Source organism: Plectropomus leopardus, chromosome 6 (assembly GCF_008729295.1).
Source record: "Plectropomus leopardus isolate mb chromosome 6, YSFRI_Pleo_2.0, whole genome shotgun sequence".
Taxonomy (NCBI): domain Eukaryota; kingdom Metazoa; phylum Chordata; class Actinopteri; order Perciformes; family Serranidae; genus Plectropomus; species Plectropomus leopardus.
The window spans coordinates 10,482,848-10,508,639 of record NC_056468.1 but is presented as its reverse complement, the minus strand read 5'-3'; the positions used below and the strand labels follow the sequence as shown (position 1 = coordinate 10,508,639).

The 25,792-nt window shown below is 39.5% G+C and overlaps 2 protein-coding genes across 2 annotated transcripts in view; one reads left to right on the top strand and one right to left on the bottom strand.

The window, feature by feature from the left end:
* Nucleotides 1-313: 313 nt before the first annotated feature.
* piwil1 (piwi-like RNA-mediated gene silencing 1) lies at nucleotides 314-13,075 on the top strand. Its single transcript, XM_042487785.1, is given in 21 exon segments — nucleotides 314-321; nucleotides 537-633; nucleotides 887-1,004; nucleotides 1,116-1,330; nucleotides 1,721-1,842; nucleotides 2,757-2,837; nucleotides 3,163-3,360; nucleotides 3,485-3,593; nucleotides 3,871-3,997; nucleotides 4,300-4,417; nucleotides 5,735-5,849; nucleotides 5,960-6,147; nucleotides 7,010-7,082; nucleotides 7,261-7,461; nucleotides 8,579-8,682; nucleotides 8,764-8,834; nucleotides 8,941-9,094; nucleotides 9,980-10,105; nucleotides 10,191-10,338; nucleotides 12,918-12,977; nucleotides 12,980-13,075. Coding segments are annotated over 21 exon segments (2,529 nt in total).
* A 2,715-nt stretch (nucleotides 13,076-15,790) lies between these two features.
* The window catches only part of rimbp2b (RIMS binding protein 2b), a 107,107-nt gene continuing 97,105 nt past the window's right edge, over nucleotides 15,791-25,792 (bottom strand). The window contains exons 22-29 of the mRNA XM_042488465.1: nucleotides 24,791-24,972; nucleotides 23,608-23,776; nucleotides 23,389-23,451; nucleotides 23,007-23,110; nucleotides 20,478-20,549; nucleotides 19,265-19,399; nucleotides 18,364-18,408; nucleotides 15,791-15,848 (exon numbers count right to left, since the gene is read on the bottom strand). Coding sequence (XP_042344399.1) covers nucleotides 18,382-18,408; nucleotides 19,265-19,399; nucleotides 20,478-20,549; nucleotides 23,007-23,110; nucleotides 23,389-23,451; nucleotides 23,608-23,776; nucleotides 24,791-24,972 — 752 coding nt within the window. The 3' untranslated portion in view covers nucleotides 15,791-15,848; nucleotides 18,364-18,381. The remainder of the gene's footprint in view (nucleotides 15,849-18,363; nucleotides 18,409-19,264; nucleotides 19,400-20,477; nucleotides 20,550-23,006; nucleotides 23,111-23,388; nucleotides 23,452-23,607; nucleotides 23,777-24,790; nucleotides 24,973-25,792) is intronic.

The following is a 25,792-nucleotide window of genomic DNA, read 5'->3' as shown; positions in this document are numbered from 1 at the left end:
TTTGTAAACAGTTGTATCACTTCAGACTGTCCCAAAATGACTGGTCGGGCACGAGCCAGATCCAGAGGCAGAGCACGTGGTCAAGAGACTGCGGCACCTGGAGCAGTAAGAGCAGTCTGTACTGTAAACTCTGGGTACTTTTACATGAAAATTTACTTTTGTATCTCCGTAAATCTTGTATGACTCGTAATCATAAAGCGCCATGTTCAGATTCAGTCTACTAAATATTATTAGTTAAAATGTATGTCAGTGTGTAGATGATATTGTCTGTATTTAGTAGATTTTGACGTGTGAGATTTTTGTTACCATCCAAATGAGTTGGTCAGTGTAACTTATGTTATTATGCTCAGTAATTGAATGCAACATCAAAATACACTGATGATTTACAAACCCAACTTTCCTGTCTGAGGTACCTTTTACAGGAGAAATAGTCTCCGTACCGCAGTTGAATTTTGGCGTAATCAACTTAGTTTGAACAGAGTCCTCGTAAAAACACATATAGGAAAAATAACTGACTTTCTTTCTGATAGAGCCAGGCACCAGAGCCTGCCCCAGCGGCTCCCCCACATTCAGAGGGAGCGCTCGTTGGTAGAGGGAGGCAGAGAGGTGCTCCGGGACCCTTTCCTGAAGAAGGTACGATCAAACAAAGTCATGATTTGTGTATTATGTCAAATGAATTTGGCTATTCTTAACGTTTACAATTCTGCAAGGACATGCAATTAATATCTATATATTTTGTATGAATGCCTGTTTTACGGGCCTATAAAATGTACAATCTATTCTTGCTCTCATACAGTGTATTAAATGTTCAAGCTTGAGTTTTGCATTGTAATGTTCTCATATTAGTCCTGAGTGTCTCAATTTGTTTTTATCAGCTATTCTACAGATTTCAGCCGGATTTCAGCAGGTGAAGCTGGGAGAAAGAGGTGGACGCCGCCGGGATTTTTATGATGCAGGGATTAACACCAGGCAGGCTATGGAACATGTCAGGGAATCAAAGTCTGGTCAGTCATTATTTGACATTAACGTAACTAACACATATAGCAAATGTACATTTTATAATTTATTGGAGGGATCATGAATTACTCTATAAAACCGTGTTTGTACTTTCTCAGGAACATCTGGGTCTGCCATTCGTTTGACGGCAAACTTCTTTCGCATCCTGTCCCGCCCTCAGTGGGTGCTGTATCAGTACCATGTGGACTTCAAACCACCAATGGAAGCTCGTCGCCTGAGATCTGCCCTCCTCTTTCAGCATGAGGAAGTACTTGGCTCAGCACGGAGCTTTGATGGGGCTCTGCTTTTTTTGCCTCGCAGATTGCACAACAAGGTAATCTAAACTTCAAACATTGAGAAGAAAGACATGTTTTGAGAAAACATATTTCTAATCACAATGTTGAATGGTCACCAACAGGAATCATTTTAATCATTAAAGCCACAGAGCTTGCATGCTACGAGTCATCAGTTCATCATTAGCACCCCATGGCCTCACTAACCAGTTATCAGATTGTCTGACTGTGAACATGAGCAAACAGTTTTTTTCTATCTTTGTCTAAGATAGGGTTATTTTGCTCAACCTGCCCACTTTGAAAATATATTACTGATGATTCCATGGTAACTACATTTGGATGGATGGTTTGATTGATGAACCATCAAACTTGTGTTCCCTCTAGAAAATGCTGGTTTTCTTCATTACTGCGATTTCTAAACTTGTGTTTAGGAGACTGTGCTCCACAGCGAGACCAGGCATGGAGAGAAGGTTCAGATTACAGTCACCCTGACAAACGAACTGCCACCTACGTCGCCAGTGTGCATCCAGTTTTACAACATCATATTCAGAAGGTAAAACATCCTCTTTGTTTAACAAATGTAGGGACTAAAATATGGGATGCCTCAGACAAAGTACAGCGTGTATACCAATATGCCGAAGAATTTTGGATCCTTAGAAACTAGGGCTGTCAACATAACGGTTATTTTTCTGTAATTAATCGAAATTACCGCATTATTTTGACAGCCGTAGTTTGAAAGTTAACAAAATTAATGCTGATTAATCGTGTTCTGTGGTGCCCTTTGACCCGGTGTGTCATTGAAGGCTACAGTAGCTTTGTAGCTACTGTACATGAATTTTCATACCATTGGAGTACTTTAAACCTGAAATATCACAGAGCATTCAACAGCAAACCCAAAGGTCCAAGCTAGCATAGCCTCTGATACTAGTGCTAGCAGCCAGCCTCATCAAGCTTCTCTGAGTAAGCCTACCTGTGACCAACGAACTAACTCGCAAAATGGATTGCAGTGGACTGCAGACCAGTTTCGGCGGAGGACAGGGGGTTATCAGAGGCTTTACAAGTAGCATCCTCTGACTCAGCTTACAAGCCGCCTTGGTGAAGCACAGTTGTGTCCAAAATCCAGCAGCTTTATGGAACAGAAAAGAGGAAAATAGATTTAGTGTTGGGGGGGCGATTATATTGCGCTGACTGTGGCTCACTGGACTGTGTGTGTTACTGCACACGTCATGTGCAGTCAGTGGAAATGTTAATCATTTGCATTTATCACACTAAAAATTATTTAATTATTCATTTCTTCACTCATCTGCTAAAATACAACTGAATTAAAATTTTACAAATACTTTCACAGCAAAAATTGATGTATGCAATTAATTTAGATCAATTAATTAGATTAATTATTTTAATCGCTTGACAGCCCTATTTTAAAACATCTAATTGCTGTTATTCCATTTTCTCACATTTTCCCAGGATCTTGAGAATTCTCGACATGCAGCAGATTGGACGCAACTACTACAACCCCAAGGATCCACTCAACGTCCCACAGCACAAGTATAGTCATTAGCCTCACTATTGTTTTCTGTCATACAGCTCTGTCTTGCCCAAAATATTTAAGAAGATTTAAAATGTCATTTTAAGCCGTGATTCTCCATGAGGATCTTAAATAACAGAGTGTCTTAAGATGTCTTAAATTTTATAAATAATAGGAATCTGATTTTATTGTCCAGCCCTGATCTAAAGGCTAAAATAATGGTCCCAGTAGACAGTTTAAAACCCAGCAAGACGCTGGAGCCAAGTAACGGGCAGTCTTCAATGATGGAAACCATCTTTTTTCTTAAATTTGGGATGAGAAACAATGAGTCTCTGTGTTTTCCAGACTGACCATCTGGCCAGGTTACACCACCACCATTTTGCAGTACGAGTCAGCCATTATGCTGTGCACTGACGTGAGCCACAGGGTGCTGCGCAGTGAGACAGTCCTTGACTTTATGTACAACATGAGGCAGAAGGTTGGAGATCACCGCTTCCCTGAGACCTGCACCAAGGAGCTTGTTGGACTGGTTGTCCTCACCAAGTAGGATCCACATTTCACACACATTCTTAGATTAATATGCACAAGTCTTGCATCTTTATAGTGCTGGGCTCAGAACTGATGTTTTATTGGCTCTAATTTTTCTCTGACCGCTTCTCTATTTCAGGTACAACAACAAAACCTACAGGGTTGATGATATCGCATGGGATCACACTCCCAACAACACATTCACGAGGGGAGACAAAGAAATTTCCTTTAAGAACTACTACAAGACTGTAGGTGTCCTGCAGTCGACGCAAGTATTAGTGTAACTGGCACAATCATTGGTATCAGCGTGTTTTTTAGCGCAACAGATGCAAACTGAGAGTCAGAAATACAACAACATACTCAGTTTGAAGTACTCTGACCTGGGCAATGAGTAGACTCAATAGACAAGTGTGGACTCAATAAGACAAATGTGAATATTACCAAAGCTGAATTTTCAGGCTTAATCCTGTAAGTGATACACCAAAATAATAACCTTGTCCTTCTCTTGAACCTTCTCGTTCAAAGCAATACGGCCTGGAAATCACTGATGGAAACCAGGTGCTGCTGGTCAGCCATGTGAAGAAGATGGGTCCTTCTGGAGGTCCTCCTCCCGGCCCAGCCATGCTCATCCCAGAGCTGTGCTATCTTACAGGTAACGATCGTATTTTCCAGTGTGTGACTATTCAGACCAACGTTTTAGGAATCTAATTGCTTCGCCTATATTAACAGTGTAGATTTATACAATGAAGTGGTCTTTTTCCTGAAACTAAGGAATAATTTTTACACTAATTTGTTGAGAGTTTTGACGTGCATTATCTGATCACAAGTCTACTGCAGACTCTTGTGGTTACTGGTGATTATATTTAGTCCATTTGGATGTCATCGACAGTAAATTATACCCAAGCAGTGAAATTTGTGATGTCTTTTTAAATTACAACTCACTGTCTTTAACAGGCTTGACCGACAGGATGCGAGCTGACTTTAACATCATGAAGGACTTGAATGAACATACCAGATTGTCCCCAGAGCAGAGGGAGGGACGCCTCACCAAATTTGTCACTACTATACAAAAGTAGGTGATGATGAATGTGTCACTGAGTTCAGTAGTTTAGAGTGTTTGATCTGTGTTTTAATGGCCAAAAGGCTCATTCTCCAAAATGCTGCAAGCACCCATTTACATTAATGGAATAGTTCAGATTTTTAGGGTTATATCCACAGTCATTGTATTTACTACAGTTGATGGTGGTTGGCACGCGCTAAATTTTTGCGTAGACAGGAGTGGTTGAAGCTCCAGCACTGGTCTCACAGTAAAGCTATTCTTAATACTAGAGGCTTTGACCTCTTCTGATTTATTCACCTTCTCCATGCACCTCGGTAGTAGTTGTGCCAGAAACCCTCACACTGCTGAAGTAGACAGGAGTAACACCATCAAAGGTGAGCAGTGCACTGCCCAAAACATCTCTATCACTTTAAGTGTACCTTATATTTAGAATATTTTCCCTGCTTTACTTTGCATCAGACAGCACATTCTGTCTGGAAATTGAAGCCATTGTATTGCTCTCTTCAAATCTCCACTAATTTTTTTTGTTTGTTTTTTTAAATTGCAAAGGTCATAATCAGCATTGACACCAACATCAAATGACTTTGCAGTAGTCACAGGTATTTATTGACTCCGGCTCCATTTGGCATTAATAGCAACAGAGCACCCGAATGAACACACTAATTTAAGCCCCTCATCGGCGAGATACAATCAAGCACCACCACTAAATACAGCACACACTCAAGGCAATTTTTCTCGAATAATAACTACATACGTTAACCTGCTAACCCTGCCCACAGCACTACATTGCTTAGCTTCCATGGCAGTAGTGCTGCCTGCTTCTCCAAACTGGGGGCACGACCAGTGCCATCAACTGCGAGTAATACACTAACTAAGGATAAGTAACTCATGCAACCACAATTTAAAAAAATCCAAACCATCCTTTAATCTAAGGTCTCTCCACAGTAGATGGACCGAGTAGCAGTTCATGGCCAGCCGTTTGAATGGGTCTGACTAATGCATGGTAGCTTAGATGTGATCTCAAGGGCTAAATTCTAATTATTCTTCATTAGCTCCAACTTAAGAGTGGAGAAGATGTAAACATCACAAGTGCAATTTGTCAGAGATTAACCTTACCTTTTTCCTGCCTGTTTAGATACTATAATTAAAAACAAAAAAAAACAGTCGACCATGAACGCTCTTCACTGTTTCACTCAAAGTTGTCCTCACATCAACAGCTTGTGTAATTGGTTTGTTCATATGCACAGTTGAAATAACAAGTTTTCCTGTAAACATCTTTAGGCATCATAGTTCCAGGTTTTGATTTAAATCCTAAAAATTATTTCACAGGAATACTGATGCACAGGCGGAGTTGGATAAGTGGGGACTCAGCTTTGATAAGCAGCTCATAAATCTGACTGGCAGAGTCCTTCCAGTCGAGAGGATTTTCCAGGGACAAAGATCGGTATAAAATGCTTCTGGTTACTTGATTTTTTTATTTTATTTTTTTGAATTATCAAATGGATTTATTTATGTGCTCTTAATTGAGAGATCAATATAATGTGTGCCACCTAGTATGAGTACAACGCCTGGGCTGCTGACTGGGCCAGAGAGATGCGTGGAATGCCTGTGATCAGCTCTCCTCAGCTGAATAACTGGCTCCTTTTTCACACCCCTCGCAACGCCAACGAAGCTCAGAACCTCCTGCAGGCCCTCAACCGAGTCACAGGTCCACTCGGTATCCGAATGCAAAGAGCGATCCTGTGAGTTCTAGCATAAGAGCAGTGTAACAAAAGCTACCTTAAAGAGTCAAATTATTTATGATGCTCAGACTGGTGCCTGAAATCTTTGAATTTTAAGTTTTTTTTAGCATCAGAAAAAGTTTCTAGTCACTGACAGTGACAGTGCATTACAGTACATTTAAATGCACTCCTTTGCTGGTGAAGTATGCTCAGCTAAAACTTTGATCATTTTCATGGCTGCGATTTGTTCAATATATATGTCAAAATATAGTGCCAGGAAGGTGTTCCTGTGATATAGTCCACCCTCATTGATATAAATGGGCGGGAGAAAATAATTGAAAACATAACCTTGATGAGGGTTGGATTTATTGCAGGACCTGTACATTAGACTACATACGTTTTGACTTAGGTGTATGTCAAACTGGCAGCTGAGTTTATTAGGGCTGCAACTGACAATTACTTTGTTTCCATTGTCAGGTCCTTAAATGTCTTGTTTTGTCCTCCACACAAGGATAGTCCGTTAACTGTCATAGCGGGGTAAAGAAACCAGAAAATATTGTTTTCGAAGAAGAGAGTGACTTTTTTGTTCTCTTAAAAAATTACTCACACCAATCAATGGATCATCTGATAAGTTGGCTATTAACAGTTGACAACTAATCACTTTATGATAGCTGCCCCTAGAGTATAACTGTGTAATATCTCAGGCACTTAGAATATGTTAATGTGTTTCAAATATATTATTTAGTAATGGAAATTCACTGTTTTATTTTTTGTTCCTTAGTTTATTGCTACCTAAGTAAATCATGATTATTGTTTTCAGGTCAAATTATTCAGCCCTGATTGGGTGGTTATCTCAGTAACTGTAAACTGTCCTTAAATTCAGGATCAAATATGAGGATCATCAGGAGGCTCTCCTCAGAGCCCTGCAGAGCAACGTTGGACCACAAACACAGATGGTAATTGACTGTATATAAATTATGTAAACATGGATCACCTTCATGAGCCCAATTTTGCACTTAAATGTCTGCATTGTACTCATGGATACAAGGTGTGTGTTGGGTTTTTGAGACATAGGCACAGAGATGTGCCTTGTCATCAAAGCAGTATAAGACATTCCAGTTGTTTGTATGTTAGGTTGTGGTGGTCCTCCCCAGCAACAGGAAGGACAAGTATGACAGCATCAAGAAGTACCTCTGCGTGGACTGCCCCACTCCCAGCCAGTGTGTGGTTTCCCGTACCATCAGCCGTCCACAGACAATCATGACTGTGGCTACCAAGATTGCCCTGCAGATGGCCTGCAAAATTGGAGGAGAGCTCTGGAGTGTTGAAATCCCTGTAAGTCACTTGCACACAAATTGATATGTAAAGTGAAGAAAATAACAGTTAAGGTGGGTTTCGGGGGAAATGGTGTTAAGTAGGTGAGTGTATTAAGCTGGCAGATATGTGACACTGTGATTAAATTTTTTTGAGACATTATATGGTATCAGTTTAATTTCAGACACAAAAAAAAGACACTAAACCGGATGTCACAACTGAATGAATACATTTTGGGGTCGGGTTTTTTTTTCTCATTGCAAGTATGGGGCTAATTGCATTAAGACTTAAGGCTCATTTATACTCCCTTTTACATACTTAAATAGACATGTCTGTTTCAAACGTTGTAAACATTACTGTCATACTTTCATGAGAGGACAGAGTGCAAAATTGTTAACACAGCAACAAAGGAGGTGACAGTGGAGGAGGTCGTAATACCTTTAAAAGGAGGCAACTTTGTAAACAGTAGGGGTCTGTCTTGCCATTGTATACATCCTGATGTGGATGGAGAATACTACTACCCCACATATTTTTATATATTACAGATTTGTTCCATTCTGTCATTATTTAAATCTCTTCTTTGTCTTCTGTGGTCATTTCTCGCTGCTACACTACCTCCACGATCTCCTGTGATATTGCTCCGTTTTTGGCCGTATCTGTAAGCTTTCAGAAAATGTGCACAAATACAGAAGAAATAAGTAAGTCAAAGGGCTCCGTCTGTTTCTGCATCTAACGGTGAGCATAAATGAGCCCTTAGACAAATACACAATCCAAAATGTCAAGGGAATATTTTTCTTCTTACTTATTTGCCATCTTCACTTTACCTGTTTTTGAGGGTTGAATGCTTTGGTTATGCCACATATTTGAGTCATACAAATGTGATATTCGCTTACTTTGTATTTCTGATTGAGGTATGTGTTACAGATATGAACCATACTGTTTTTCCAGACCTAGCTTGTAAACCTGGGGTGAATATGATTTCTCTGCAGGTTTTATTGATTATGTTCCATAAATGTTTTTGTGTCTAAGGTTAAAGAAGAGGACAGTGCATTAACTTCTGAGTTTTTGAGTCTGAGGGTTAAGTTGGGTAAAAGACGCATATTGAAGTATTGCTTACTTCTCCCACCCCTCTGTGCAGCTCAAACAGCTGATGATTGTGGGCATTGACTGCTACCATGACACTACTGCTGGGAAAAGGTCCATTGGAGCTCTAGTGGCAAGCCTCAACCAGACCATGAGCAGGTTAGTGTATTTCCAAAATGTACCTTGGTCTGCAGTCTCCATTTGCACAATTTGTGTGAAATATCTAATTTCTTTATCAAGGTGGTTCTCAATGTGCGTGCTGCAGCACAAAGGCCAGGAAATCATGGACGGACTGAAGATGGCCTTGAGTTGCAAGTTGCTTTTCATAATTCTCCAAGTGCTTTTAAATTATAACATGGATGTAAATTCATCAGCCGTCTTTGGCACAACTGTCACAACTATATATTTGTTTCCTAGGTGCACTGAAAGACTATCTGAAGTTCAACGGCCACCTGCCTTCGCGCATCATAGTGTACCGAGACGGAGTGGGAGACGGCCAGCTATACAGCGTTGTCAACTATGAGGTTTCTCAGATCAAGGATTCCATCAAGTCCATGGGGCACGACTACATGTAAGTTTTTCATGTCCAAAGTTTTCATCCTTAAAAGCCCTCTGAAAAAGCTGCTGCCATTTAGATGTTGTTTGTCAAATTTCCATGATGCTGATGAAAGTCCCATGTATTAGGCCCAATTCCTATTGCACACTGAGGCAGCGCATGACAGCAACCTCGCCAAACCGCAGCGTGTTTTATGCTCATTGTGTTCACATTGAGTGTCGTGGCCGCAACCCTTCTGCAGGGCTGCCTGCTGCTATGAGTACTCTATTTCCACATTTATAAGCACAAATTCTACTCATTTATGAAGCCGTGCGAGCTCCTGCATCGTCAACAGTCCTGCCAATATTTCAAAATAAAATTCCTTGTGTTGGCAGAGGTCTTTTATTTTGAAGTAGAAGCAGGGAAGTTTGAGTAAAACAGACATTTTTTATTTCCTTATTTCTGTGGTAGAGAGACTTAAATTACAGTAGAAGGTGATATAGAGTCAATATAACTATCAAAACATCATTTTAACTGTCTGTTTCTGTTGCACACTGCGCGTAGCACAGGGAGAAAATTGGTTAGCACCCATGTCTCTAGCTGTACCACGCTGCTCATGCAGGCAGTGTGGATGCTCTAACTTGTTAACATGGGTGCCAGAGGAAAAAAAAACATGGCAACGCTCATGCACTGCTTCCATGTGTAATGTGAACGGGGCCTTAAACACTGCCGTGCCCTTTGACTGTGAGAGACGTTTAGAGCAGCAGGTGCTGAAACTCAAGTAATGTTATAAACTCTGGTTAGTATATGAGCGTCTTTGTACTTCTGATATCAGCAGTGAAGGAGGAGAGTTGAAACACCAAAAGAACAATCTTGTAAATTGCCATTTTTTGAAGGAGCCTTTCCCTGTGCTCGTCGTAGGCCCAAGCTGAGTGTGGTGGTGGTGAAGAAGCGCATCAGCAGCAGGTTCTTCGCCCACATCAACGGCAAGGTGTCCAACCCTCCCCCAGGCACCGTTGTTGACTCTGAGGTCACACGTCCAGAGTGGTATGTTTTGTATCTTTTTGTGAATCTTTTCTTTTATCTGTTGAGTAGTAGTGGTAGTTTACTTTGAAACCCCATTGTTTGCCAGGTATGACTTCTACATTGTGAGCCAGGCTGTCCGCCAAGGAAGCGTCAGCCCAACCCACTACAATGTTGTGTACGACACTAGTGGACTGAAGCCTGATCACATGCAGCGACTTACCTACAAGCTGTGTCACATGTACTACAACTGGCAGGTAGGCTGGGTTCATGGGAGCAAGAGCTCTGCGTACCAATGGATTTCCGTAGTGAATTATTTGTGCTGTGATTGTCCATTTATGTAAAGTGCTAACTGCAAAAGATTTTACAAAAGCGAATACTTTTACATTTACTTAAGATTTCACACATTTAAAGTGATGCCATGTATATGTCTGGGCTTTTATTATGAAGGGTAAAACGAAAGACGTGAAGCTATAATGCTGAGCCATAGACAATGTGAAAAACAAAGTTTTTGCCATCTTAGCTCAGACTACATAGCCTCCCCTCTACTTTCATAAGTATAGGTGCAACTCATAACTGTCGGCACAAGCAAAGCTCTTTAGCATGGCTAGTGGCAAATGAGAGCGGTCTGTCTGCAGTTCAACTTTTTAGTTAAGATTGCCTTGTATCTTAAAATTTGGAAAATTGTTAAAACTTAAACTTAACAGCCGACTTAGACAGCACAGATATCATCCCATCAGCAGCAAAGGGAGGAGGACAGGAGAAATGAGTGGTACTGTCTGATGTCTGTGCTCTCTTTATATATATATATATATATGTGTGTGTGTATATATATATGTGTGTGTGTGTGTGTGTGTGTGTGTGTGTGTGTGTGTATACATATATGTGTATGTGTATATATGTATGTATGTATGTATGTGTGTGTGTATATATATGTATATATATATGTGTGTGTATATATATATATGTGTGTGTGTGTGTGTGTGTGTGTGTATATGTGTATATATATAAATAATGTAAATTTAATTGATATTATAGATTGGTTTTCAGTGAGATATTTAGTGACTTTACAGTTGTAAACATAGCTGTTGCTGTTCTAGAAACACAGTTATATAAATATCAATTTGAACCCTGTACTGAAATTATTCTGTTTTAAAACAAATATCTTTTAAAAACAATGAAAAAATGGTAATGAAAAAAAAGATATGAGTAACAATAAGGAACCAAAACAATCAGGACTGTCATATAGAATAGTGTCAATAAAATCATTTTAATAGCATCCCTATTTCTGTCAAATTATAAAAACAATTCTAAAGGTTGGCTCCTTAATTATTAATAGCACATTTTTATGCCTCCCAGCTGGCGACAGCCATATTTTTAAAAAACATTTTGAAACTGTTTTCTGTTTTTTTTTTTTTGGTTTTTTTTTGAATGAATAATTTTTATACATACTGTACAGTTTCATTTTTATAAGTATTTACAACATAATATACTATTGCATAATTTATTACATTTATGACATACTATAAAATATTTATAACATACTGTACTATATATATTACATATTGCATACTTCACTCTGACATTTTTTACACATTTTTACATAATATGTTGTGACATTTTTATTTTATTTATTTTAGCATATTTACCATGGCATACATTTGATTTTTTTATTATTATTTTTTTAAAATGTTGTTGACATCCTGTGCTGACATTTATTATACTTAACATATTATAAACTCTGAGATTTTTATAATTTTAATGACATACTATACTTTGACTTAATATATATTTTTGTGCATATTATGCAGGGAATTTTTAATTTTTTTTGTTACATTATATGCTTATACAATTTAAAAGTCTTATCACATACTACACACATACAACTTTTGTGAGATAGTTTTTTACAATATACCATACTATGACTTTTTTTATACATGCTATGACTTTTAAAGAGATTTTCACACTTTACTATGAAATGTTTGAGAAATACTTAACTATGGCCCATTAATGAGTTAACAACACTTAACCTTGATGTTTTTGATTATCATTAGTAGTTTAGAAAGTTACATAACCTCAGGAAAATAATAACTTAATTTTATATAGCACCTTTAAAAACAGTTGTTTACAAAGTGCTTTGACAGACAAAGCAAAATCAGGAACTCAGGGAATAATAAAAATAGACATCAACAATCAAGCCAAACAGAGAAAAGTGTAGGACAGTCTAAAAGGCCAGAACAAAATACATATTACAAAGGAATCAACAAGAATAAAGCACAATTTGGTCTTTACAAAATGTAAAAATAAATGCAATAAAAGACGACAAAAAATAATAATAGAGGAAATCTAACAAGACGACAAGATGAGACGACATCACATCTGTGAGGCATACGACTGCTCGGCGGTAATTCTAGTTGAAGGTTAAAATGTTTTGATACTTTTCATGCATTAACTGGGGCCTTTGCCAAAGTTAAAAAAAAAAAAATCGGGGGCATGTCCCTGGAACCCACTAGATGACTTCATGCCTTCAGTACTGGTAAAGCTTCACTAACAATCTGGACAAAAAGTTCATTTAAAAAAAAAAACAAAACATTTTCTCACTAGCACCATTATGTGGCCTTGAAATTGGTGCGTTTTTTAAAAAGCTTGTTTCACCTTTGAAGGCTGTACTCATCTCTGAGGGTCTTGGCACAACTTTGAAAATAATGTACTGAAATTTTTAATAGTTCAGTACAACCTATTTTGTTTAGAGAGAAACATCATTTAGCCCAATAAATGATCAAAGAAGTGATTTTTGCATTGTTATAATCTAGTTTCTATTCTCTTGTTGCTGTAGGGGATCATCCGTGTGCCTGCTCCCTGCCAGTACGGCCCACAAGCTGGCTTTTCTCGTGGGTCAGGAGCATCCACAGGCAGCCCAATGTGAAACTGAACACTGCTCTTCTATCTTTAAGGATAAAATGTTATTTGTTTTGCCTTGAAGTTTCCTTGTGACGAACGGTTTGTAAAGTTCTGTAAAGTACAGTTTTGCATTTTGTTTTAAACGGTCTCTTGGGTTTAAATTAATTTTAAGTTTAGCTAAAGCAAAGAGTGTGTATTTCTAGCGTCAGATAGCTGTGTGTATTGAGTTACGCAGTCCAAGAGGTCCCTTGCATAATTTAAGTCTGATGAAAGACATGATTGAGAGTTCAAAGTTAGCGTATGTGCTAAAATGATCAATAATGCTCCTTGTTTACTGTAGGAAATACATTTGAGGTTTGTAAAGTACAGTGGTTTATCTGTCGCAAGTATTGTCATTAATCCAAGCTGATTGTCATTGTTGTATTCATTTCCAACTTCTTTGCCAAAATAAGTTGAGCTGAGCTTTTTCTTTTTTAGTAGTATAAATGGGTGTTTGTGATAGATGTCATTTCCTTTTAAGTTAAATGACACATGCAAGCGTTTACAAAATATCAAATTTATTTAGATGTTTTGTTTTCTTTTAGTTTTCCGTTTTTTAGAAAAGATTGCACATGCACACCCACACAATAATTTGTAACCATCAATATAGGCTGATAATTCTTATCATAAAGCTAGCACACAATTGCAGACTTTAAAACAATATGGTCTTCAAGACACCATGGGAAAGCTTGCACTGTTTGATTATAAAGTTAAATGTACAAAAAAGGCAGTTTGAAAATCAAGTATAAACATTTAAAAAACAATTTTACAAATGGACAAAGTACAAAAAGAGCAACAGTCACTCAAAATGAATAGAAGCAATGTCTGAAGACATGGTCCATAAATAGGAAAAGGTGTACATCAGTTTACCGCAGGTCAACATGGCTGTTCGGCCGAGAATTGTACAGAAAGTATTACAGAATGTTTTGCATACATTCTTTTTTGGCAGTTTCAGTTCAACTCTTGTGTGTAGAAAAAATAGGCTAGATTTAGTTTAAATACATGAGGATGAAATGGAAAACAATGTGTGAGGAAAGAAAGGTGGACTCGTTTCATTTCACGCACAAAGACGGGACATCTGCACGATCCGTTTGGGCAGCTTTGAAAATACATTGGCTTTCAATTCATCATACATTCACTACTCTACATTAAGGTGTAGATATAGATATATATATATTGATATACAGTACTTGTATCCTGCACCAACCGAACTCGGAACACACTGAACAGGCATCAATGACAGATTGGCTTAAATAAACAGATTTCAGATCTAATAAATTTCGGGTTGGAAGGGTAGAGGGATAGCGTAGAGGTAGCCTTGTGTTTCACCGGTAACTACTGTGAAAACAGTCAAACCTTTAGTCTTCCAGTAAAGCCCAAAAGTGTTGCATGTTATGAATCAAAAGCAGTACAATAACAGGACTTAATTTGCTGATGCGATTTCACAAAGATTAAATACTTACATTTGTTCTTTAATCTGCTTAATATGGTTTCCATTGTAGAGTAGTCATTGTTTTAAATCAGATGTGCATCAGTGTGGCATTGAAAACGATACTCAAATTTTAAAAAGTCCCTTCATTCACTCAGTAGCCTCAAATAGATATGCAGAGATTTTTTTTTTTTTAACATACCTTTTTTGTTTTCCAAAATAAAATCTTTCAGGGAGGGCTTAACTATAGATGATGGACAGTGTCAACACAGGAGTTCTGGAGGGTTAAATGTAAGCTCTGGTCCAGTGGAAATCACGACAGTCACACAATACCCTGCACAGCACAAGTCAGGATTAACATCCGCAAACAGATTTTATGAACATAAATGAATAGTAGGCATAGAACTGCACGCTCTACTGGGCAAAGTACTAACCAGTGTGTGATTATAAGGCAAATACATGGAGGTTGGAACTACTCAGGCTGATTTGGATGCAGAGACCCTGTAGTAGGTACAGTATGTGCTTGTTTATTCAGTCTCTGACATGTTTTTGTGGGGGAAAAACTTGCCTCTATCACAGCTTGTTGAGATGGAGCAGGAGAGTTAATTCAGCTGATTTGTCACAGTATACTGCACAGCGAATCTGCCGCGCTGTATTAAAGTACTGCATGCTCCACACTGAGCCCATCACATTGCATGCACTCTCAAGGGGTCAGGAGGGAATGTGCTGAAGTAAAGCATGCAAACCTCTCGTACTATTTATGCGACTTGCTGTTTTGAACAAGCTCAAGTCGAGGCCCTACTTTTTTTCAGATTCAGATTGAGCCCTCGGTGTGACATTCTGATTTCTGTACACAGAGACACTGGTCAGGTTCATTATGTGGTGTACAAATGCCATCAGACTTGAATACCCTGGGCCCTGTCTCTGTCTACAGCAAAACATCAGTCTTGAGACTTGGAGGTAAGATACTCAATACTACATCTGCCGACACCGTGAGGTTTCGGGATTATAATATGAAAAGTGTTATTTAAAATGTGTAGCTAATAATGTGAACAAAATACAATTATTCTAGTATACAACAGATGTACAAGAATAAAGCATTTGCAAAGCTCACAAATGCCACCTGTCCACTGTTAGGTTTGTTTTGTCTTTTTCAGCACTAAAAGGGTGTGGATGACACTCGCTGTGTATGTTGAGAAATTATTTCACAGCGCCAAGTCTTTGCAATAGTGTCTTCCCTTTGGAGAGCAGTCCCTTTTTCTTTTTGGAGGAGTACATGTCCAGTGGGGCCCTGATGGGACTGCCGGGCCCCACGGTGGCAGGGCCAGAGCCAAGGATGTGTGGACGCACTGTAGGAGAGCCTGCTCTTCTGGGCGGACCCGATTTTTCCAATGGAACCTAATGGGAGACCCGTAAGGGACAGTTGAGGGTGTTAAAAAGCCAGCCGTCTCTCACACCTCCAGTCACTACTCCCCTCCTTCTCTTAAGTCCTTTCTGTCTCTGCAGGGCCATCATAGCTCTGAAGTCTACCTCCCTGGATGTTGTCCTGTGTGGTATATATATTTATATATATGTATACATACACACTCCCTCCCCCCTCCCTCCCTCCCTCCCAGGTAGAAACCATTTTTTTATGAAGTTGCTAGGAATAAGCTACTACAACACCGAATTTAAGCATGACATTGACTATCTTCCACATCAATGTAAGGTGACATTTCCCAACACTGAATATCAGGGACAGGGCAGTTCCTCTCACAAAAACAGGAAAAATTTGCATTTTGGGACAAATGGGAAATATTTATATCACATTCACTTTCCTTCCCCTTAAATATATATATATAGATATTTACTGATACAACTGGGTTACAGAGAAACTACTAGTCACTATTCCTTTTCTGTAATCATGAGCTAAAAGGCTCCTTTGAATTGCACTTTGGGAAGACACATGGTCAAGGATTCCATTTATATGAGGCTATATTCAGAAATTGTTTGTGTTTTAAACATCAGAACATGCAGCACTTTAAAATTATTCTGCTTCATTTAGTAGTATCCTAACTTTAAAGTGAGACTGTAACTTTTGAGAGAATGGATAAAATGAAAAGTTGAATTCTTCAGAAACGAAACGCACCGTGCTCGGTTCAATAAGAGGCCTTGTTGCTTCAGCTTTACTTGTTCTGACTTGACCATTAGCTCATGGTGGCTAATGTTAGCTAACTTTCGCTAAATATTGCTGTTTAACAAACATAATTGTCAGTTTTCTGACTTGACGACTCCTCACCCCTTGTGCTACTGTCATGATATCCATAGGTGTGGACTCAAGTCACATGACTCGATGACATTAGACTCGATTTGACGAACTAAAAAAAAGTCTTGCAACACAGCTTGCACATTACCACCAATGACTCATGACTTTACTTGCACTCAAGTCCTTTTACTTGGAAAAATTTAAATCTTCACCAAAGCCCAAAGATTTAAAAAGAATGTTATTTAAAAAGTGTGACACTTATCAAAAATTCCTGATCCATGCTATTAACTCCATTAATTCTCTGCATGTTGGGGCGCCCAGTAGCTTAGCTGGTGGAACAGGCGCCCCATGTACAGAGGCTTTGTCCTCGCCGCAGTGGCCGCAGGTTCTAGTCTGGCCTCTGCCCTTTGCTGCATGTCAACAGCCCCTCTCTCTCCTCCTTTCACATTATCGCTGTCCTATCCAATAAAGGCATAAAAAAGACTAAAAATATCTTTAGTCGACATTTCGTTCTCCAGATCCATTTAGTTTGAACCAATCTGACAGCATCCTGTTGGGTTGCAAGAGAGAATCACGAAGAACTAACATCACTGAGCACCAGTCGAGAATGATTAAATAAACAAAATGATACAAAAACTATGCAATGGTCAAAAAAAGCATTTCAGTATGCAAAACTTGAAAATTACAGACAGAGAAACAACAACTTTAATATTAGTAAATAAAATAGCAGTAATTATTTTTTTGTTGTTTATATCTTACTTTTATATTTTGTTATTAATGAAATTTGGTAAAGAGTGCTGACTTGTTTGGGACTGGAAACTCAAAGTTTAGGACTTGGGACTCGAGTGCAAAGACTTGAGATTTGCATAACAGTGATTTTGTCATCTGATTAGTATTAGCGTCACTTAGCATAGTACTGTTGCAATTCCACGTTATCCCATAAATGCATTTGTAGCCGCCACTCAGCAAAAGCTCCAGAGTCTCACTTTAAATCACTAACTTTTTGTTAGAAGTCTAATTGAATATTAATTTTGGTTGATTTGACAGATTTAACAGATTTGACCAAAATTGAGTTTTTATATTTCATGACTGATTTTGTTTTTTTCTCACCATTTCACATTATTCATTGCATACAAGAAAATGGTGTTGAATTTTGTTGAGAGCAAAAAGCCAAATTACATTCAGGTTGCAAAACAAATGAAAGATTTGTATGCTTTTCTTTGGGTTTTTGCATAGAATTGGCAGGTTTTCTGGATTTTTCTCTATGATGCAGCATGTCATACTGCACTAATCTAAATGTTACTACAGTTCATTTCACCTGAACTTTTTGATCACTGAAGGTACAACAATGGCCTTTTAGCTTACCATGAGTTACAGCAGGAGACTTATTGCAGGAGACGGACATTGTCATGTACAACACTCAGAGAAACAACTGAAGATACCATACTTCTTGTCTAATGCATTGGCGAGGGTTACTGTCTCCTACCAACAAACAGCATCGAGAGTTTTGGTGAAACAGAGAAGAATCCTAAAAATACCTAAAGGCATAGCAGCACTAAAGGAATGTCACATGAAGTATACATGTTGCATACCAGAAACTAAGGGTACCCATGTCATCTGCATTAGACGAGGGGAGCGTAATCTTGGTATCCTCAGTTGCTCACTTACGTGACGGAAACAGAGCCTTTAAGGTGTGAAATGAACACTCTTCTTCTGTTTTGCCAAGCGGGTGAGGAAAAGAAATGAAAAAAAATATGGTGATGGCATTTCAATAGTTTGCACTATGACAATGGCAAATTAGAACACAAGGAAAGAAATATCTGATGATACCTATTAATATTTCAACAATTGCATTATTTGTTAAACGCAAAAATAACATCACATATTTACATTTAGTAAATAATTATTTCTGAATGGCAACATAGGCTAAGTGACCTTTGCGTGCTACTTTACAAGAAAGCAATATACAAAACAAGGCGTTCAGGAGCAGATACAAAAGTTGTACTACACTAGACTTATCTTTATATAAAATGTTCAAGAATTCATGCATCTGGACTATAGAACATGCTGAGCTACAGACTACATAGTTCATCTTTCAGTACAACAAAACTATTTACTCTATTAGAAATTATTTGAGATCAAACACAGAATATATTCATAAAGCATCTGTTAGAATGCTAAATATGCATGTGCAAAAAGTGTTGCTGTTTTTCAAGACATGACAGAACAAGTAAAAAGTCACAGGAGCGTCCCCCCTCTATTTTACTCTCATTGAGAATGCTTTATGAATACAATAGATCCATGTATTATACAATGCACAACTTCCCCCCTTTCACAGCAGTAAACATGAAAAATAAAAGTACCTCTGTCAAGTATTAGTCTTAAAGTTTTATTTTTTTTCTCATAGATCTTAGACATCTATCTATTTACAGTGTAATGCTCGAAAGTCAGAAATCCCATTGTACTTCAATGAGACACACACACGCACAGACACAGTACTAAAGGAGATAGAGGGAACTGAAAAGAGTAAATGGATGACAGAGGGCTAGTACTGCGAAGGAGCATGTACCCTTTTGGTCTTTATCCGTGCAGGAGTGTCCTGGGGGTATCGAGATGGTGAGTCAGTGAGAAAAACCTCTACATCATCAGGCACTTCTTCTAGAAAGTTGGAAGGAACAAGTCCCTTGTGTCCGTTGAGCTCGCCCTGCGGAGTACACAACAACAGTGAGACCTCTGCTGCGCCGAACTGTAAATGTTACCTTGTAGTTTTCTTAATTTGAGGAAGTGCATCAGAATTTCAAATTAAAGCTGCAAAAGAGTTGAGGAATGTAAAAACACAAGCTTTTATATTTAGCTTTCTATCAAAGAACCACCCATTTTTTTTCCCCACAGCTATCGACGCTAGTGCCCCAACCATGAGTCACCATGAAAAATGAACAGAGTTCTTCTTCCAGTACCAAATAACTTCTCCCTCTCCCCAACATGTGAGTCTCTTGGATAATTTACCAATTAATTAAAGTGGCTTTTGCATTATTTATAAAGGTTACTGGCACCAGTTTTATTACTTCTACTTTGTTTATGAGATACATGTTTATTCCATCAGTTTGGAATGGTTCCTTGCTTTAAAATGCTACGATACCCATGAGCCACAGCCACCATTTCTTGTGGCGAAGCTTCCAGTCAGAGGCATGAATCAGAGATTTAACAAATTCATATTGCTTTGTCACTGCAATAGGGAACAAATTGCCTCACCATAATTGCCAAATGTATCCACTTTAGCATTCCTGAAGCACACAGCAGACTTTTCAAGCTTGGTGATTGGTCTTTTCTTACAGAAAAGCTCCTTCAGTTTTTTTTTGTGTCCACAGGCTTGTACTTTTTGTGTTTTATCCATTAATCATATTTTTCCTTGCAGAGATTATTCAACTCTTCTGATATCTTTCCTTTTACCACACCAAAACAAGCACAAACAGCACCACAGATAAGAGGGTTCTCGGGTGGACTGTCCCTTTAGGTGTTTGCTCATCATTTGTACTAATGATTCAATTTCATAGAAGCCCTGAGAGTGCTTAATTTAAAGTTTTTTCAACGTGGAGAAACACTTTACTTCCACATGCCCATGATAAATTCTCCGACTCCATGAGTCAGTTTGTGCATTATTGTGTAAAACTGTACTTACTGTAGTACACCCTTTAAGGATGCATAATGCTCTAAATAGTCAAGGGGAAAAAAAAACAAACATTTGCATAACAGTCATTGAAAAAGAAGTGTTTAGCACTTACATAGTAAAAGCCATCTTCATCTATTTCACCAAAAACTGTGATGACATCACCGGCACAGAAAGTCAGTTCAGCCTGTCAAAGAGGAAAGAGCCTTGAGATATATTTAGACTGTTGTATATTTCTTGTTGTTTACAGCAGAATAAGTGTGCAGGAGACTTTCCAAACATCAAATGTACTGGGGTTTGATGAGTTTGAAATGCTGTGCTTCCTTCTCCAAATCAATGTGATGCATCTTAAACACGAGTGTCAATTCAGTCTCGGAAGACGGACTGTTGCAACTGTAAATGCATCAAACGTTGGAACTTTGAAGACAGGATTGCAACACACTGGGCACGTCTGTCCTATGGGATTTTTCGAGAACACACAAACCAGACATAGCATATGTACAGTATGTAGGAGACAGGTCGACACAAAAGACCAAACCGAGGAGGGGAGATGCTGGCTCAGGCAATGCATGAGGGGCTGTTTTAATGACCACCAGGGACAGAGGGCCGTGGCCCAGTCATCTGAAGCCCACCTCCTCGTTTGCACTCCAACAAACGGGGGAGGAAACACACACAGAGCAGACAGTACCGAACCCTCCTCACCCTCACTCACCTCCTCATTCAGTCTGTTGCCCTCATACTGTGTCGGTGGCAGTGCCAATAGAAAGGTGAGAGTAAGTGAACGGGGGGGGATGGGGCAAAAACAACAGCACGGGAAAGTAATTCAATCGTCTCGCTTACACAGTGCTAACTCCTCATTCAACCTCACCTGACCTGTGCATATTGCCCTGAATCGCACTTAAAGGAATACTTTCACAAAATAATCTTGTCAAGAGATAATCAGCATGGAGAAACATCTAGCCCTCCTCTGTCTGAAGGTAACAGAACCTGCCTACCAGCACCTCTAAAGCTCACTAATTAACACGTAATATCTCATTTAACCTGTAAGATTGAAGTGCAAAAAAGCAAGACTATTTCTTGGCCAGGGGGCAAGTCATGTCATCACCATGTCGCTGCAAGGTAACCTAAACCTAAAATTGTAGTGTACTCACTCCAGTTTTCATACAGATCAAATAATGAGCTTTCAAGGTGCTGATTAGCTTTTTGCCATGAGTTACATAAGAAGGTTGCCACTCTCATGTTTATCTATTTAATATCAAGCCAGCAGCTGAGAGCTTAACTTGGGGCCTTTGACACATCAGTCGGCCATCGGTCGTCGGTGAGCATCTGTCACCCTTGTTTTTGCGGTGTGTTCCGCACAGGACCCAAGGCAAGCCCCTCCAGTCTTGCTTTCAATTTTTTCCAGTGGCCACTCGCAGTTTTGCAGTGAAAAAGATCCCCTGCAGCCCAAAAAAGCATTTTCCCCATGGGCCACCACTGTAAAAGAGACATCTATAAAACTGTGACAGGACACCTCAAACTTCAATGATGATGACACTTTCAAGTCTGAATTTATGTGCTGAAGAGGTTTTGTATTAGTAAAACTTTCCTCACTTTTCCCCAAGTAAAAGTGATTTAAAAATCTGTTATGCCATCGCAATGTAAAGTCTACAAGCCAAGTGGGAACTTTTAGGTGGTGCCAGCAAAAGAAACACCACTGCACATGCTAAATGGGCCACCTGCCACAGAAGTAAACCCATAATCTAGAAACTATTATTGGTGTATGCATGAGGCAAGCAACTGGTCTGCCTTTGTCAGCTGTATTTTTGGCCAATTCAGCATCAGAGATGGGCAATCAGAAATCAGCTCTTTAGCAGAAAAGGTTTGGAATTATTTGTGTTATTGTCCACAAGTGCATAGTAAATATCATTTTAACACCAGGTTGTGTTGTTAATGTGCTAACTGGCTAACTAGCATCATGATGGTCTTCCGGTTTCCTTTATGAATGGTGATTACAGACGGCAAAGATGGAGAGTTGGTTCCTTTCACACAGGTGTGTAATGTGTGTATTTGTTGGACGTTAACTGTAGTCTTTGGCGTTATGTTCCACTGCGGCTTTTTGGCCGAGATACAGGCAACGTGAAGTAAGACAACAGTCGCCTTCTTCACCACTAGTTCTTTGAGGTCGGTTTAGTGTGTCCAGGCCTTTCAAGTAAAGAGCTAGCTTTTCTCTGTTTTTAACCCACCCTAAACCTACAACTTTAACACTTTGGTTTTTGCGCAGATTCGATAAATGAGGTATAACATTAATCAGTGGGCTTTGGGGAATTTTGACAGAGCCAGGCTAGCAGTTTCCCCCTGCTTCCAATCTTTGTGCTAAGCTAAGCTAACTTCTGGCTGTAGCTTCAGATTTAATAGACGGACACGAGAGTGAAATCTTCTCATTTAACTCAGCAACAGAGGGAATAAGCCTGTTTCCCAAAATGTAAAACTAGTCCTTTAAAAACTGAACTGACTAATGAAAACATTAAATATTGCTATCTTTGTGTCTGTGCACCTCATAATATGTTGTGCTTTGACAGCTTTAATGCATTTGTTAACATGATGGTGGTGACAGAGAATGGTCAAGACAAAGTGAATAGCTGGAGCCACAGGAGGGCAGTACCTCTACATCTACGTTAGGGGAGCTCTCTCGGGGGTCATAGTCGTACAGAGCCACCATTCTGCGCGTTGACATCGGATGTTGACGGCCACTCCGCCTGTTCCTCTCTACAAAAAGGAAAAGTCAGAGAAGACAGATAAGACACTAATCGGTGGGAATAAAGTCATGACCAGTGAAGATACACAACAGCCTTGCAAGTTCAACAAACTTTAAATTTTATCATCTGGCTTGCACTGTAATTTATTCTTAAGTTCATCAAAGTTAAGCTACGTGGCAGCAAATACAGTGGAAATTAGCAAAAAGCAGGGAGCAGATGAATAAGGATGGTGAGAATTGAAACAAAGCAGTGAAGATGAAGCAGAAGAGCATCACACTGGACACAGACCTCTCTTGGACTTTCTGGACCTGCGATTTATTGAGCGGCCATCTTTGAAACGGTCACAGTTCACTTTACAGGAAAGCAGAAAAACATAATTAAGTGGGAAGAGTATAAAAAAACAAGAAAAGGATAATTCAGTAAAGCCGTAAGTTGGTCAGATAGACGCAGAGGGTATAAGAGCAGAAAAAGACAGTGAGATTGTTCTGGGGGACAATGATGTCTCACCTAACTTCTCCACAGGAGTGTTGAGTGGCAGGAAACCCTGTTTGAGGAGCTGTTCCATCATGTCGTCATCCTCAGTTTGGATCTCAGAGACCATGTTACAGGGGATCAGACCCACTCGGTCTCTGACCTCCGCCCTGTAGAAGCCATCAGTGTCTTTATTTCCAAAGACCTAAAGGGACAATAAGTGTCAGGAGACAACAATCAGCCAGAAACAAAGCACAGATAATTGCCTGAAAAAATGTTGGCGTTTGTTTCTGCAAAAATCACATTCATATGTTACTGTGTGGCAGATACATTGACACTTTACATTTCAACAACACTGGTTAACATGCGGTTAGGTTTAGGCATAAAAAACACTTGGTAATAGTTGGAAAAAGATCAGATTTTGGGTGGTACAATCCCGGCAGGAAAAGCAGCGGTGTCTCCATAGAAAGTAACTACTTTTTGTGCCTAGAATGCTGCTATAAAAACAGCCATGGGTCACTACAAAACACACAACATACTTTGGTGCCTAAAAACTTTCTGTAAAAAAACAGCAATGAGTGGCTACATAACATCTACATTTGGTGGTTTGAAAAAACACACTGGAAACAGAGTTACACATCACTACTAAACACCTGTGTTTGGTGCTTAAAATGCAGCTGGCAAGACAGCAACAGGTTGTACTAATCATGGTGCCTAACAAGCCGCTGGTACCTGAAGAGCCACTGGAAACACAATGACGATTACTACAAAACACCCATGTTAAGTGCCTACAAGCCCCTGGAAACACAACAATGACTTGCTAAATCCAAATCTTTTCATTGTTGGTCTGGAACAGTGGTCCACATCTTGGCGGGCATCTCGCCTCGGTGACATGCCATCGATCATTCACTCCACCTCCCGATAACAAAGTCAGCTTATATTTTACATCACAAAGGGTGCATATAAATGAATGGAACATATTTAAGGTTTGCAGAAATCTACACTGCCAACATTTTTTCTAGTGCCTAGGCTGACAGAGAGCATAAAACCTTCAACTAGGCTTAGCAAAGACTTCACCAATTTGCATGTAATTCTTAAGGCATTAGTTAATACAACATTAGAGCAAAGGGGATTCAAAGACACAAAATAAATCTAGCATAATTTTTCTCATATATTTTTTTTTAGCTGGATTTGCAGTGTTTCAGAATTGAGCCACCACCTTGATGATCTGGCCCTCCTTGAATGGCAGCTCCTCATCAGCAGCATCGGGGTTGGGAGACATGGACATGGGGTCATAGTCAAACAGAGCCACAAACACACGGGTCATCTCCTCCGGCTCTGACTCCTCATAGTAATCCGCGGAGCGCCGTCCCCGCCCGTGCCTGCGACCGCCATAGCCGTCTGAAACATAGAGGAGGCCTCTGCTGCTACTACCAGCCTTATACAGCCACGCTGGCTGTAGAGGCAATGAGAGCAGAAGATGTCTCTTTGTTAGAGCTGACAGGGGAGAGGGCGATGAGATGCATGTGTGAAAAAAGAGCCTGAGATCGAATGTAATAATTATGCTTTTAGTTTTTAATCTCAGTCACTTTACAAATGACACTCGTGTTGTTGTGTTCACGCACTAAAAGCAAAGGATGCTTTTATTTAAAAAAAAAGGCTCGGTACAATAGTAGCAGGGGTTCTTCGTTCACACATCTCTGCTTGCTGGCGTGACAGTCTCTAAACATCACAGCACACAGTACAACACGGCACAGACAAGAAACACATGTCAAGCAGTTTTTGGGGGTGCAAGGGGGGAACTGAATGACTGTGCACACCAGGAGGACACAAGTAACACTGCACTATTGTTCATTGCTGTTTCACTGGCGAATCTCACAGAGGCTGATTAACATGCATGCTCTCCCCGAATTGGACACGATGAGGAGATCATTACTACATCAAACACAGTCGTACGGTCATGCTTTTAGGCCACATCTGGAAACAATGTGCAGCAAAAAAAAGGCAAAAGAGGCACGTTCCCAAAGGAGGTAAAACATCAAATGCCCCAGCAGTTCTTGGCAACACAGATATCAGTGAGGGGGAAGGGATGAACCTGATATCAGCTCCCCATGCTTCTCATGGTTCACCATGTTAAATGTTTCAATGGCAGATTGTAAATCTGAATGATGGCTCGGAGTAACCAATGCTAAGAAAGTGAAATATGCTTTTTTGAAATGTA